Source organism: Branchiostoma lanceolatum, chromosome 9 (assembly GCF_035083965.1).
Source record: "Branchiostoma lanceolatum isolate klBraLanc5 chromosome 9, klBraLanc5.hap2, whole genome shotgun sequence".
In the NCBI taxonomy this organism is placed as follows: domain Eukaryota; kingdom Metazoa; phylum Chordata; class Leptocardii; order Amphioxiformes; family Branchiostomatidae; genus Branchiostoma; species Branchiostoma lanceolatum.
The window spans coordinates 13,909,956-13,925,621 of record NC_089730.1 but is presented as its reverse complement, the minus strand read 5'-3'; the positions used below and the strand labels follow the sequence as shown (position 1 = coordinate 13,925,621).

At 39.6% G+C, this 15,666-nt stretch overlaps 1 protein-coding gene across 7 annotated transcripts; it reads left to right on the top strand.

Annotated features, from left to right (window-relative positions):
* Positions 1 to 146: 146 nt before the first annotated feature.
* On the top strand, positions 147 to 15,573 carry LOC136442432 (uncharacterized). 7 transcript variants are annotated; one of them, XM_066439285.1, is made up of 14 exons: positions 147 to 284; positions 4,826 to 5,091; positions 5,751 to 5,852; positions 6,058 to 6,195; positions 7,673 to 7,768; positions 8,155 to 8,298; positions 9,345 to 9,440; positions 9,999 to 10,147; positions 10,640 to 10,738; positions 10,869 to 10,935; positions 11,162 to 11,380; positions 11,590 to 11,637; positions 11,824 to 12,017; positions 12,538 to 15,573. In XM_066439285.1, exons 2-14 carry the CDS (start codon positions 4,966 to 4,968, stop codon positions 12,722 to 12,724), a joined length of 1,665 nt encoding a protein of 554 aa, XP_066295382.1. In that variant the 5' UTR covers positions 147 to 284; positions 4,826 to 4,965; the 3' UTR covers positions 12,725 to 15,573. The 7 variants fall into 7 exon arrangements, with proteins under 7 accessions (XP_066295382.1, XP_066295386.1, XP_066295385.1 ...); XM_066439289.1 differs by lacking the exon at positions 147 to 284 and adding an exon at positions 300 to 384; XM_066439288.1 differs by lacking the exon at positions 147 to 284 and adding an exon at positions 3,545 to 3,669.
* The last annotated feature ends 93 nt before the right edge of the window (positions 15,574 to 15,666 follow it).

Here is a 15,666-nt window from a genome sequence, read left to right as displayed (position 1 = left end):
TATCAATCTGAAGTGAAAATAAATTCCTAAGCTCTCCGAAGAGAAAACAACGGTTGCATAAAAAAATTGCAGTTTCATGTTCATCGTCGTGCACTGCTCTCTAGCGATATTATTCTGAACTGCAATGGAAAATCCTGATGTTTATTTCGTTCTGATCAGCTGACACGGAAGTGACCGAAGATCTGAGGTCTGATCAGGCCGCTGTGAGGCCATGTTCTCCGGTTGGTCGTCATCGCCGCGTAACATTCCCTATTTAGAAAAGTAGTTTTGGGCAGGAATTGAAGGTAAGACGACCAGATATTCCTAAGAACGTTCCCAGCCGCTAGTTCGTCAGAAATCCTGCGTTTTTCTGCTACGTGACGTGTCGCAGAAGGCTTGGTGGTGGTGAGTCAGCCATTGTGCAATATGTATAACCATGAATGAATGGAATTATGACGAAATGGTTGATGCTGTTCGTATCTGTATCTACTAGCCTTCCATCTTGGAACATTTGTGGACATCTGGGTCAAATCAAGGACATCCTCGCGGCTTCGGGAATATGTAGTGGTCATGTCACATCACATGATTCTTTGTTATCTATTTATGCACTGTGTAAAGTGATTAATCGATTCAGAAATTATGTAACCATACATTATGCTCTGTTCCATAGTGTGCTGATGAATGTTTTTTGTCGTGAGGCGATCTTTATATCGGATTAACGTTATGTAAGAAAACTGTTACCCACAGGATCATTGTTTTCCTGGACTGTGTATGGTGCATGTGGATACATGTTTGCCCCAAGGGAATGAAGTATCGTAATTGACTTGTCTGTGACTGTGAGTCTGTTTGTCTCTGTGTGTGTGTGTCTTTGGGAATACTATAGACTTATACAAGATGTAATGTTGCCATGCATCCTCATCGCTGCAGCAGTGCTGCAATGTGGGACTGGAAGAGTTGCAAAGTAGTATCATTCATGGGTAAGGGGATGAAGTCTGCCATCTCTGATTGCTCTGATTGTTATACAATGGCATGCATATTACTGTACCTTCTTGGTGCATGTATGTTTCTAGAATTATCATGATTCTCATGTGAAAAGCCGTGTGTGTGTGGGGGGGGGGGAGGTGTAAATGATTATGTTGGATTAACTGGTCTTCACAATTGATTTCTGGGGTGGAGTGGGGTGGAGTATAAATAATTTGTGGCCTTTATTTGCCTCCACATCTCAGGCAATGCTCTACACTAAATTCAGGAAGGCAGCAGATATAGGGTCCACTGCTCAATGACCTGCAGTGGACCCTTCTCTCTGAAAGGAGGAGGAACGCCCGTCTCACCTTTTTCTATAAGCTAGTTAATAACCACATCAATATTAATACAGATAGTCTACTGAAACCAGCTCAGGGGCGCACCCGGGGAAGCCACACGCTCAAATTTCAACCACTTTACGCCCGAACAGACTCATTTAAATATTCTTTTTTCCCTCGCACCATACCCGAGTGGAACGCCCTGCCTGGCGCGGTTGTTACGGCTCCCACCGTTGAGTCTTTCCGCGCCAGGCTGGAGGCCTGCCCGCCTTAGCCTGGGACCTCCTCCCCCCCCTACTTTGCCCCTCGCGGGGTTATCTGGGGGTTTACTAAGTTGAAGTTGAAGATAGGTATTACGTTAAGTTTGGCTCACTGGCTTGGCTTATGATTTACCTAGGACATCCTTGGCTACATGTGTCATACAATGTGCCATTCATGCTCTATGTGGTCCGGCTATGAATTTGTGGAATCAAGGAGGTTCCAAGCGGCTGATTACGTTCTACATAAAAGGGTATGCAGGCCCCCATCCCATTGTTAGCAAAGACATTTGATAGCCAGAGAGAAACATTCCATTGTTTGAGCAAAGCCATCAGCCAGGGAGAGAAATTCCATTGTTTGCCTGCCAGGTGAATCATTGCCAGAAGCTTAAGCTACAGTTTAAGCTTGTGTTTTCTCAAGTGATGAGGCAGGAATTTGGAGTGGCATTTCCTTAAAGTAAGTCTGTTGAAGGTTAATCTCCAAGCAGATGTAGAAAAGTAAAATTGTAACATTTTTCAAGCTCCCGGTTTCCTAGAGCACTCCAGGACCTTTCAGGCAGATGTAGCAGTAAGATGTAGAAAGCAGGGTGCGAAATACTTTTTTGAGCCAGGTTGCCCATGTTGCAACCAAGGGCAAATGCTAGGTTGCACATCCAAATTTCAGGTTGCTCCAGCAACATTCACCGATTTCTTCAAATCAAGCTCGTATGTAGCGTATAATACTACATGTACTAACATTTCAAAATATATATTAGATAGTATTGTGTTCCCATTGACCTAACAACATCTTGTTTAGCTGAGGGCAGTGTGTTTTTGTCTTTTTCAGCTCAAATTCCACGATCTATGAAGGGTTTTGGATGGTTTAAAACGAAAAAGTGTTGATTTCTTTATTTCAATTGAAGATTTACCGAATTTTATGAGAGTGACACTGTGTTTTTGTGAGCTTCCAGGGCTCCGATTGAAATCTTTGGCTCAAAATATAAGGTTGCACACTGCGCTACCTGGGTTTGGAATTAACTTGCACCAACCGAAATCTTGTTGCACTGTGCAACGTGCAACCAGGTATTTCGCACCCTGAGAAAGTCAAAATTGTAACGTTCCTCATGCTTCTAACGTTCACCAAAATTGTAACATTCCTCAAGCTTGTATAAACATTTTCCAAAGTTGTAACATTTCTTGTAACGTTTCCCAAAGTTGTTACTTTTCTCAAGATTATTACATTTCTCAACTGCTGATAAATTGGATGCATGCCATGAACTGATATGAAATTCTGAAAACAGCCAAAGTTTAGACAACCGCTTGAACATTGAACATTTGATAGCCATGAACTTTGAACTGAACTTTTTACTTTATGTAAGTCAAAGGAACGATGAACTCTGATGACCTGTAACCAGTTTACTTATGAACCCAGTGGCCATAGCATGACACACTTCTGCACACGTGTACCTCATGATTGGGCACTGGGCATTTGATTTTGAGTTTAGACTTTCATCAGTCATAGTGGACTTGTGTGATGCCTTATTACATCACACAGTTAAAGGGGTCTGCATGGGGGATAGAGCATTTCAAATTACACAATATTCTTCTCTCTCATTAATATCACAGTAATTTCAGAAATGTCCCCAACGTATCAGGTAAAATGGTGTACCGGCCCCCTTCAAAGAAAAACATGAGGCTGGTCCAACGTCCAAGGATATGGTTTTGACATCTGATCAATTTTGTTCCTCAGGTGTCGTCAGGTTGAAAGAGTGAAGCAACCACATTTTTCACTACCGGTACTTCACTAGTATAATATGTTATTTTCTGGATAAATGGTGACTTTCAACTTTGAAGAAGTAGATTATGTATGAGAACCTTTTGGGGAAAATTGTTTTTCGCTTAATCTCTTTATGCATCTTATCTTTGTTAGTTTTGGCACTTTTCCAAAAGTTGTTTTCCAAAGGTGTGTAGATTGTGCTCTCTTGACAGGTTTTCACTGAGAAAAACTACCCTGCCTGTAGTGTCTGTTTGTGCATCTTTATTAGCTGTGGCACACGTCCAAAAGTTGTTTTTCCCCCAAGGTTTTCGGCACTGCGTCATTGTTAACGAAGTTGTCCGTGCATGTGAAGGCGTACAAAGGTTCTCTGCTCCAGGTAACACCATTGTTTGGCAATGATACATGGTCATGTGAATGTAGGAATGTGGTACAAGGTATGTAAGACTCAGTGTCAAGGTGTCGATTGCAATGTCTGTTTGTTTGGTGCATTCATGAATGATATTAGTAGTCTAAGAGTCTCTGCAAAAGCAGGTGCGTGCTTACACATGTGTGGTAGAATTGCGTGTAGCCCACAGGGATTTTTTCTTGTAGTGCAGTGATGAAGGTTAGACATCCAGGTAAACAATACTCATATACCATTCAAACTCTACTACAACTGGATAAATTATGGAGTTAACTTCTGGATGTTTCGAGTGACATCCATCACTCTTCTTCAGTGCCACTAGAATTAACTAGCAGAACTAATGACCAGTACTTAAAACCACTCAAAGGAGGAAAGCAGTTTCTATAAGCTAGTTCGGAGTTGCTACTACGCATGTGCAGTGTCAAAGGTGAAGGCCCCCGCGACGGAAACAAGACCCGTCTGGGCGTTGTTATGCAAATCGAGACAATGTGGAGGCGAGCACTGTTTCCGTCGCGGGGGCCTTCACCTTTGACACTGCACATGCGTAGTAGCAACTCCGAACTAGCTTATTTGGTGTTGTCTTACTGTAGGAACTATCCTAACTCGTTTTACATATCAATGCTGCTTATGCATGAGTTTGTGACTCTGCCATGTTCAACCGGTTTTTCTTAGTGTAGTCTATATATGTACTGGTTAGTTCTGCTAGTTCATTCTAGTGACGCTGAGGAAGGGTGGTGGATGTCATTCGAAACGTCTGGAAGTAATCTCCGTAATTTATCCATACTACTTGTAGAAAGCTATAGCTCCTTGCCTGAAATGCAACTATTTTTGAATGTGTATATGCTTAAGTCAGGCAGAGAAGGTAACTTAGAATGTTTTGTTGTAGATACCGTTGAAACTGATTTTAATCACTATCCAAAATTTGTTTGTTATGATATAAAGTAATCTTCCCAATTGTGAATGTAAATTAGAATGTCTTGTTGTAGCAAGAGACTAGTGGAAATTATTTTGATTATAATCCAGAATTTGTTATGATATTAAGTATTCTTCGCAATTGTGAGATATGGCCTTAGCATAATGTTATATTCACCAATTCCTGTCTAATTATACCCTTTTTCCTTTTTTCCAGATGTGCAGTTTTTCAAAATGTGAAGAATAAGGAATCAGCGAAGCCCAGAAAAAAACGGGACCACCACTAGAGGCCGCAGCTGCAATAGTTCTCACACGTTTTAGATTAACAGACATTGTAAGAGAAGCCCAGAGTAACTGATGGAGAGCATTCTGGGAAAGTTGTTGAACCTGACTACGTTGATGATGGGGCTTACAGAGGCTCAGGAGTGCAGGGACAACTGTTCAGAACATGGCGTCTGCTACGAGGGAAGGTGTATCTGTGATGTAAGGAAACTTTCCTGTACCAAAACTTTCATTTGATGTGACAGTCAATCTTTATGTCATACCTGATCTGGTCTGTTTTTTACGGTATCACACAGGCACAGTCATCGTATCACAAGGGCTTTCATAGAATAATTTGAATGCAACTTTGCGTGCATTGCTTGCGAAAAAATCAATGTTCTTACAATCTTTTGTTCAAGAACACCAAATTTCCTTGTGCATTTCACATTGAAATGTGTTTTTATTTTGGGTGGTTATGACATAAGGCATTCTACATTACCATTGGCCCCAGCACTCCTGCGGGTCAGATTGCTTTTGGGCGCTCTGACCTACGGTTGGGCTGGTGCCTCAGGGGTTACAAAATACACCTGTTTATCACTGGCAACTTGCAGTTGTGAAGCAACCATGTTAAATTCAGGAGAAGAAAACTCTTTATTGTGTCAGGTCTTTACTTTGATCATCAAAACCAAAGGCTACATGTATATTACAGGTTACCTTGCAAGGATAGTAGAATTATTCCGGACTAACACTAATAAGGTATAGAAAATGGTTTATTGTAATATATCGCTCTGTATGCGCCATAAGTCAGTATAGATGCTCTACTACTAAAGACAATTTTATTTCTGCGTGACATTGTACAATTTTCATCAACTGTGTTTTAGGTACAGTTTACAGGAGAGGCCTGCGACGAGAGTAACATGAGTTACTTCATCGGCTTTGGCTTCGTGTTCTACTTTCTCGTCCTGGTGTCAAGTACACAGCTGGTAAGACTAATGTTTATTTTTCAGAATCGTACCATGTCTTAGCTTATAGATATTACTTGATATCTTGGAAGTCTTTTTCACATTTCAATCTGTTACCAGATTCACAGTTAACTTTGAAATGTCTGTGTGAACAAGTGTGCAAAGTCACAAAGCCATGTGGGTAAGGGGTTGAAGTGTGCCATCCCTGATTACCTTGTTTCTGAAGGTCCTGTGTGTGCGGTCGGAGTTCCAGCGCCAGAAGGAGCCATCCCTGTTCAAAGCCTGTAAGATGACCACACAGAAGATGCTGTACCTGCTGACACTACTAGCCGCTGCCTCCAGGGCTGCATACTTCACTGCACAGGTATTCATAAAGCAAAGTTTGTGCATGGCTCAAACAAAATTTGGGTGCTCAGTGAGACTAAAAACCTTGGAATCACTTTCCCTGACTCTGTTTTCCATTTACAGCAAATATAAGTTTTGTAGGAAAATGTTCAAATCTTATTTCCTTTCCTTGATAAATGAATAACTTTGTCATTGTCCTACCTTTCCCCATTAATAATTGGTTTTGACATTTTTAACTAGACTATTTTGAAAACATTTGCTGTGGTTGGTATTTTCCCACTAGTGGAAAGTTTATTAACACATGAAAGACTGTGAGAGGACACATTCATGCAATGAATTTGCAGATTGAATTTTGAGATTTGAGATTTCAAAATTTGAGATTTTAAAAGAGTTCATTTTGTTTTGCATTTTTGTGAAATTGAAATCAAATTCCTGATGCCAAGTATTACATTTTAAAAGCAGATTCAAATGACCCAAAACAGAAAGGTTTACTTAATCACATTTTAGCTTACAATAAGCTACTCTCCCACGGATCATAAGAAGAAGAAAAAACAAACATAATGTACAGTATATACTCAAAGCACTGGTTAAGAATAAATTCTCTACTTTTCCACTAAGAACCTTGAAGTCCACAGTTTACAATTCTCAATTGCATGGAATACAAGCCATTGTAGTAGCGTGTCAAAAGTTAGGTAGGCTGCATACCCTGAACTTTCTGCTCAGGAATGGAGTTACTAGCTGCTCAAAGTTTGACCATGTTTACCTTTGCTCCATAGACCAGACAGTCAGAAAATATTTGTCTTTACCTCGTGATCTCTGACTCAGGCTTTGTAAGTTTAAACAAGGAGGTTAAAAAAACTTTGGTTTGAACATAGTTGCTTGGTGAGATAATATTCTGCATACAAAAGGTGCTTCATGTATATTCAGGTCTGGACGTACGGCATGTGAAGCAAGCAATTTGCTGAAAAGTATTTTGAGTTTGCAGAAAAATATTACTTATTACAGTTTGACAGGCTTAAAGGATATGGCCCTGTGTCAGGAATCCCAAATCACAGAGAACAGAAATAAAGTACAGTTATTTGACATCCATGTAGTACTACATACTACTTTATATCAACTGTTAAAATCTTAAAAAAATTATGTTTGTCTCCATCTTTTTATAAACCCCAAGCACACTTAAGTAGCCGTTTGGCAACCCATTCTCATAATTGGTTACAGAGTTAGGCAGCAAGGTAAAGGTATACACCTTTTAAGCAAACAAATTTTCCTTGGTAACATGCCATTAGACATAGTTGGTTTTCACAGAAACAAATCTGATGTGAATTTCTCTCAGTCAAGCTCAGCGGCTTGCACAAATTAGGATTACAACTGGCTGATGAAGGGCATTGACAAGAAAACTGTATGTTTATAAATTATTGTATAATGGTAATTTAGTGAAAGCAAAAATGGAAAATGTAATATCAACTTGAGTGACATTTTTGCTTGCTGTGTTTCAGGAGTACATTCCCATCCAGTGGGCCCTGAATCTTATGAGTGCGTACTACCCCCTTCTTATCACCGGGAGTTCACTCGTTGTGTGTGTCTGGGCTGAGGTGAGTTTGACATGTGCAAAGGTTGTTTTTTTAGCACTCAATGATGTACTAATCTTTTGCAGCCTAACTCTAGAATTCTAGGACAGAACTGTTGTATTGACCAAGGAGTTTTTATAATTATCAATTTCAACCTTTCATAAAACCTCCTAGTATTGAATGTGCAACATTGATCTTTTTCTCATGTGTGCTCCTCTATAGCCATGTATAGTTAAGCGCAACTGTATGTACTTGCCCCAGCATCTGTCTGTGTTTGTGCCTGTATCTATAGTGGCACTTGTGAACACATAACAAATCAAGTTGAAAAATGTAATTTATGTTTACAGTTTTAAAGCAGATGTTAGAATCTATTATGCAAGAATACAAAATGTTTTTATTTGATTTTGCAGACATTCCATGTAAAGGACGTTCTTTGCGACCGTCCGCGGTTCCTGAACAAGTCCTTCGCATTCTTTGTCGTGTTCAACGCCTTCGTGTACATCCTTCTCATCATGCAGTTTGTGCTGTCGGTAGTTGTGGACCATTCTATGGAGGTAGGGACTGGTACACTGTAAAGTAGTGTTCATACACAGACATGTATGCATGTTAAGTCTATTAGGATAAAGATATATATGACAGGGTAGAGATTCCAAGTCCGTAAATTTGAAGATACAATGTATTCACTTTAGCCTGAGTACCAACCTCCGTAGTGACCGCTGGCTCAAAAGAATTCGCTTGCTAACCACGGAGTCTGACCCTGCGCGTATCCGTCACGGCTGTTAGTCAGATATTCGTTCCGATTTTGAACGAGCTCGCTGATTGGCCCCATTCGTCTAAGCTCCCCCCATGCCACACTGTTCTTCGTAACGGGTAGGTTGTAAGAACTGTTGCCATGGCGATTCTTTCAAAACTGGACCCGAACAGGGCAATAGAGACACCTTGGAACGAAAAATGGCACCGAACGCAGCTCGAATTCCCCTCATTACGTGATAATGAGACAGCCGTGACGGATACGCGCAGGGTCAGACTCCGTGGTTAGCAAGCGAATTCTTTTGAGCCAGCAGTCACTACGGAGGTTGGTACTCAGGCTATATTCACTTAACATCTACTATTTAACATAATTCCACCAGGGTATAACATTCTGCCACCCTGAAAAGATACATTCAAACAGATCTCCAGCTTAACATCCCCTAGTATGGTGCACGCCTGTATAAATCTAAACTATGAGTACCTGGAAGGTGCTGCACTAGAGATCTCTCAAACCCACTGTATTTCAAAGTGGCGGATTTATATAACCCGGTAGAATTATGTTAATGTCAGTTAGATGACAGTCAGAACTTTTCAACTTCGATTCATGTCTCTTTAGATCAATGGATTGACTTGAAGTTTAGGATTTATAAATGGCTACCTTAACACATTTTGTAGACAGAGACTCCAATCAGGATCCCTATCAGTAGTATCAGCAATTCTGCCAGATCGCAATCTTCACCTTCAATTTGACATTATGTGAAATCTCAGCTTCCTATGGTAACTTGAACTGGATTTATTGAACTTGCTCATGTTTCTATTGACATTTCTTGTGTTGTTTCTGTCCCAACAGGAGTACCTGGTCAGCGTATTCCAGTGCTGTTTTGGGATGCTGATGATCCTGGTCCTCATCTTCTTCCTCATCTATGGTGTGGAGATGTTTTTCAAGGTCAGACAGTCTGAAATAAGCCAGTCCAAAATGCTGCATTGTCTTCAATCATATAAAAGTCTCTACTAGATTGCATTGCTGCAGTACTGACAGCTGCTATTAGGGGGCACTATTTAGTGCTTTCATAAAGTTTTCATGTACATGTAGCGACAATAATCTTGCAATCAAGATATAGATTCCAAAATGCAGACAGTCTGACATGATATAAGCCAGTCCTCAATGGTGTATTGCCTTCAGAATCAAAGTCTCTGCTAGATTGCATTGCTGCAGTACTGATAGCTGCTATTAGGGGGCACTATTTAATGTTTTCATAAAGTTTAAAATGTACATGTAATGATGTAGCCACAATAATCTTGAAATCGATACAGATTCCAAAATATGGAGGGACAGAACAAGATGATGTGATATCTGATTTTTGTGTGTACAATACCTGGAATTTCAAATGGGTTACTTTGGAGACTTTTTTGCTGTAGATCTTGCTATTTTTCCCTAATTGCAGATACACATTGTACATGAGACTTTTCTGCATTTATTTGACTTTGCTGTCCTGTATTGCAGGTGCATGGTGCGTTTGCGAGCCGTAACAACTCCCTGAACCTGACTCAGCTTCACATGTCTCGGCTGGGCCTGGTGTTCCAGGCCGGGCTGCAGCTCTTCACAGCCCTGCTGCTCATCATGGACATGATGGGCAAGATATGGAAGGACAGGTGTGTGGCAGGTGTTGTGATTTGGAGACAATCAACATTACAGTAAGATATCGAAAGACAGGGGCTCTGAAGTTGGTTAGTTTTTAGGAAATAAGTAAGATAACAACAAAATATGGGAAGATAGGTATACATGTACATAATGTAACATTACTTGAACTCCTTCTATGTCATAGAGCACTCATTGATACAGATACATGATTTATCTTGAACAATTCTATAATAACTTCTTCTTATGCTTGTTTTGTTTCTCATAACTGGTAAACAACTTCATAATGTGACACGCCTAAGCTCTGCATAAGAGAATGATTTGTTTTGAGCTCACTGGGACTGTGGGACGTACACCTTTTCAGCAAATGCGGTACTTTCTTTGATGTGCTTGACTTGTGTCAGTCTTCAAACATGGACCTTCCGGCTTTATATTCCCTCCAAGAGGCTGTAACCCTTACAACGTTGTGAACTTTATACATAACCCTTTTGTGTCCTCCTATCCAGTGTGCCCCTGGTGAGTAACAACTACTACACCCTGACGTTCCGCATCGTGGAGCTAGGGGTGGTGCTGTGGTTCCCCTGTGTGCTCTGGAACGTCACTAGGTAAGCGCTGATTGCTACAATGAGACTTTGAATACCCATTTTTGTGCCATAAAGACGTGACTAATCTCAAATAATGAAGGAATAGAAAGTATTAATATAATGAAGACTTAAATCTTTTCTACACCTGCAGCCCCGAACAACTCTGGATCTTGAATCCAAAACAACTGCTGAAGAAACGGGACTTGGAACAAGTGGAGGTGAAGATTTCAACTTCTTATTGCTTATTTATTTAGTTGCCTCATCAACATAACTATTCAGAGTTTTGGTATAAAACCTGCTTCTCCAGATCTTTTCCTTTAGTCACTGACAAAAGACAGTGGATGATGTCTGAAATGTCTGTTTCAAAATTTCATTCAGTTGCTTGTCAATGAGTAACTATTTTTGGCGTAACCTTTCTGCTATTTTTTCCTCATGTACATGCAGCCCACTGAGACAGACAGCCTCCTACACCACCGTAACATCCCCAAATACCACGCCACTGACGATAGTGCCGAGAACGAGGAAAGCCTGTCAGAGCCTCGCGAGTGTTGGATCTGCTACGACCCAGACAAGACGGACGCGGGAGAGATGATCCAGCCGTGTAACTGTAAGGGAGACGTGTCTGCTGTTCACCACGACTGTCTCAAGAGATGGTTGGCTGAGGTGAGTCAACAACCTGAACATGTACATGTAACGTTAGTAGGTATGTTATCAAGAGGTACAATTGTATGGTTCACAGATTGTATGGCTCAGGATTGTATTCTCATCTATTTCTGTCTGGAGATTTTGCCATGTTTCATACAGTACTATTCTACTCAGAAAGCTAAATGTTTGTTGGTGTAATATCTGTTTTTTTGTCCCACTTTCTACAGTCTATGGGCAGTGGGTCTGCACCAAGATGCAAGGTTTGCAAAGAGAAGGTAAGAACATTTCGTGTTTTCCTCTGTAAAGCTACTTCTAGATCTGCCAAAATCATCATCGGACACCAATAGCTTCTAAAATTGAGTATAAAAAGTTGCGATTCCAGCATGCACAGAAAAGATGTGTCCTTGCTACTGAAGGTACAGGTAGATAATCTCAAACCTGCCCTTTTTTACCTTTAACAGTACCAGCTGCGCGAGGGCACGGTGTGGCTCCCCTCGGCGGTGACAGTTCGCCAGTGGCTCATCTTCAGCTTCATCCTGGTGGTCATGTCTGCAGGACCGTTCATCGTGTACCTGATTTTCCGAAGCTTTGCGTCTCCCGTGCCAAAGATTCTCGTGATCGGAGGTGTTGTACTGCTGGAGTACGTCTGTTTGAAGTAAGTAACATCAATTTTGATAAAGTTAACATATAATCTAAAGTGTAACGATTACCTAATGTGGACTGAAAGATGAAAAGCAAAGGGAGGCTGCAGGTGAAATTCCCCTTTTTGGCGTGAGTTCCAGAGGTTGTAGAAGAATCATCTAATTTTTATTAACGGAATTTGGTCATAATTTTGTGTTTTCTTTTGCAAGCTTCATTGAAACTACATGTACATGGATCTCTAAATTGTTCTGTCAATTTGTCTGTCATTAGAGCTGAGTTGACTCTAATGCAGGTAGATACAATTCCCTGTGAATCGAAATAAGAAATTCACCTTGTTGTATTATTACAGCCAGTAGGTACCCATCTGAGTAACTGTTGTAACATGAGGGAGGCACTTCCTCAAACATGAACCCCCCATTTTATGTCCCTTCCAAAAGACGGTGAAGCTCAACTGTGAAGCTGTTACCAATTGAGCTACAGGGACATTCATTGGGAAATGACTGATGAAATTAATTGTTTTTCTGTGTTCTTAGGCTGCTTGGATTCAACTGCATGACAGTGTACCAACAAGCCAGACTGTCAGCCCTGAGAATCCTGGGAAGGCCCGTTCCTGCCCACAGCTCTGTTCCACAGAGGGAGAGTTCCGAAGACAGAAGTCCTGACACACAGCAGAACATTGTGGTGGTGGAGGCTGAGGTGCACGTTGGAAACCATGTCTGAGAGTTTGACATGTCATGATCTAGAGTTCTGAATCAATTGTGCAAGTACAGTACGTGTACCATCATTTTTCTGAAGCATAAAAACAACTCCTCCCCTTGGAATATCAATGTGCCACTTAATACTATCCTCATATTAAGCATTGGCAGAAAGCTTTTCATGCAAGGTGCAATTTTGGTAAGCGCACAATTGATCAGTGCACAACTGTGCACCCATATGAATTGAGCAATTGGGAAAGAACAATTCAGTTCTAGATTTTAGATGCTTGCAGTTCTCTTTCAAGAGCAGCTTTCATGATTTTGGTTCAACCCAAAAGATTTTTTGTATTAAAGAAGTTTCTCTTTGTCATAATTTTATTGGCTTTTGTTATGATCTTTTCTTTGTGCAGCTAGTAGAGAAAAAGAGCTGGGAAATTGATTATTGTATTGTTGCAAACTTTCAGTTTCTTATTTTTCTAAATTTTCTACTTTGCTATAAACAATTGGTTTGGGGTTATGTATCTACATTATCAAGTACACTGTAGTATAATTGCTGTTTTATATTTGCCAGATTTGTTGAACAAGTCAGGTTAATGTCAGGATTTCATTTCTTCAGGGATCAAAATTCTTGTAACATTCTTTGGTAGGTAAGACCAAATCTTATCTTTGCTGCTCCCATAAACAACCATTCCATTATTTTGGATGTGTGCAGTTTAACTTAAAGTAATGCAGTACCAATGCAATATCTGATATGTTGCCACTCCATTGGCAACATTGTCAGTAGTTCCGATTGTACAGTGTAGATTTGTAGATACGTGTGAATACTTGGTGAAAATACAAAACTATGAGAAAAACAAGCACAAAAAAGTTGAGTCATCGTTTAAGATAATTCAACAATCAACCAGATTTTTGTAGAAGATACAACAGCTAAATAGAGTTGTAGAAGAGGCAGATTGCAAGATTATGACTTTTACAAAGGGAATAGGAAGACATGCTAACGTAAAGTTGATTCGTAATTCAAGTTTTAGTAAGTGTGTGATAATAGCCTCAATTAAGGGGCCGAAAAAAGAGCATGTTCTTGTTTGATTATGACCTTAACAATGAAGATTCAGAAAAATGCCTCTAAATTCTAAGACATACCAACCCTCAAGTAGCTATAGGAAAGGTTGAAAACACCACACTGGATTCTATGGTACAACAGTGTATAGAACGTTAACCTGCAGCTGATTTTAACTGCACTGCCGTTACATTACTGAGCTAAGTTAGTTCTCTTTTTGTTGCACAGGACTTTGGACTTTCCAAGTTTCTTTTATATCAGACACTACTCATCAGATTGACTGTATGTTGTAGTTTGAGCGTATACAGGTTTTTCATTTGACGTCATCTGCGCCATTTTGGATTACAAATTGAAGAACACAAAAAGGTGCCACTGCTTAATCCAATAACCCACCAACATGGTCGCAGTGGGATTCAAATTACACATGTATAGTTATCATGACATTAATGAAAAGCCTGTATTGCAATGGTTCTCCAAGAAATGATATACTTCATATTTGATTCATATCTTCCTAGAGCGTCATATCTGCACTTTATTGTCAAATGATTAATGTCAGAGTAATATTTAGTACTAGTCTAAGAGTAAGATAGAATTAAAATTCACTGAACTTTTATAGGAAAGTCAAGGTGTCTTAGCACTTCATGCATAAGATGTTGTTTATTATATCTAGACGAAATCGAGTTGAGGACTATCAAAAAATATATAATACTTGATTGTATGAACAAGGTGCAATGTCTCATCGATATCATGGAATTCTATGCTGCTCAGTAGGGGTGGCAGTTTTTAAGGTGATATAGAATCTACAGAGTTTATTTCTGTTTAGATTTTGTTGATTTTGAGTAGAATAAAAGTTAATATATTTGGTCACTCAAATTACATGATGTATGTGATCAAAAGTTGAATAAATGAAGTGTCCAACTGTGAGGAAATCTGAAATTATAGATAACTAGCAATGGAATGAAGGAGGGAACAAAGATGTTGCTAATCTATGATGATTGTTGTCATTTCACGTCAAATGTGAGATATATTATAAGAGATCTTTATGTACATTGTAAGTGATCACACAATTCTAGTTGCCAACTGTTGTAATTTAAGGGAAATTGTGTAGTCAGAACCATTACGTAATTTAAGATGTTATGATAGGAGTCTAAACTACATGTATTGTCCCTGAACCCTTAATTTATGTCAACAGGGACTTTTAAATCCAGCAATGTATGGAAGAAAGTTAGATGGCTAGGTGGGCTTGTACAAGGTTGCCAAAGCAATGTGACTATGGAAGTAGATTATCTAAATTGTGCTGCTACAAATGAACTCTATTCAACTGTCAGTATATTCAATTAATATTCAATCAGTACATACCACTGTTGTGATGTGTTATGGGCAGATTCTTATATCTGTTGCAATATGAATATCTAAGACTTGCTACTATTAGAAAGGCTACTCTGTTAGAAGGGTCCTATGATTTATCAATTTGATATTGCTTTATAATTTTCATTGATTTATTGTTTTGGAATTGGTCACTTGATGTAATTTTAAGTATGTTGCAGCCCTTTTGTGATTATTAGGAGAAAGGTGAGGTACCTACTTTAAGCTTGGTGGACAAAAGATAAGCAAAATTAGCCTCCACAACAAGGAGTTTTACATCAACTCTATCTCTTGATCTGTATGATTTTAGTTCATATGTTGTTGTGTAATTTTATGTAGATCCTCTGTACTCATGCCACCAGGGCTAATCCTTTTAGCAGCCTTTGGCTAACAGGGCTACATGTACCCTGGCTGGTGAAAAGAACCAATGAAATAAATTTATGGTGATTGTATGTCTTGAATGTTTTGTGTTTTTTTTTTTTAAAGATACTAGGATATAACATAAGTACAATGTATATATTAAGTGTGAGCTGACTTTACCAGGT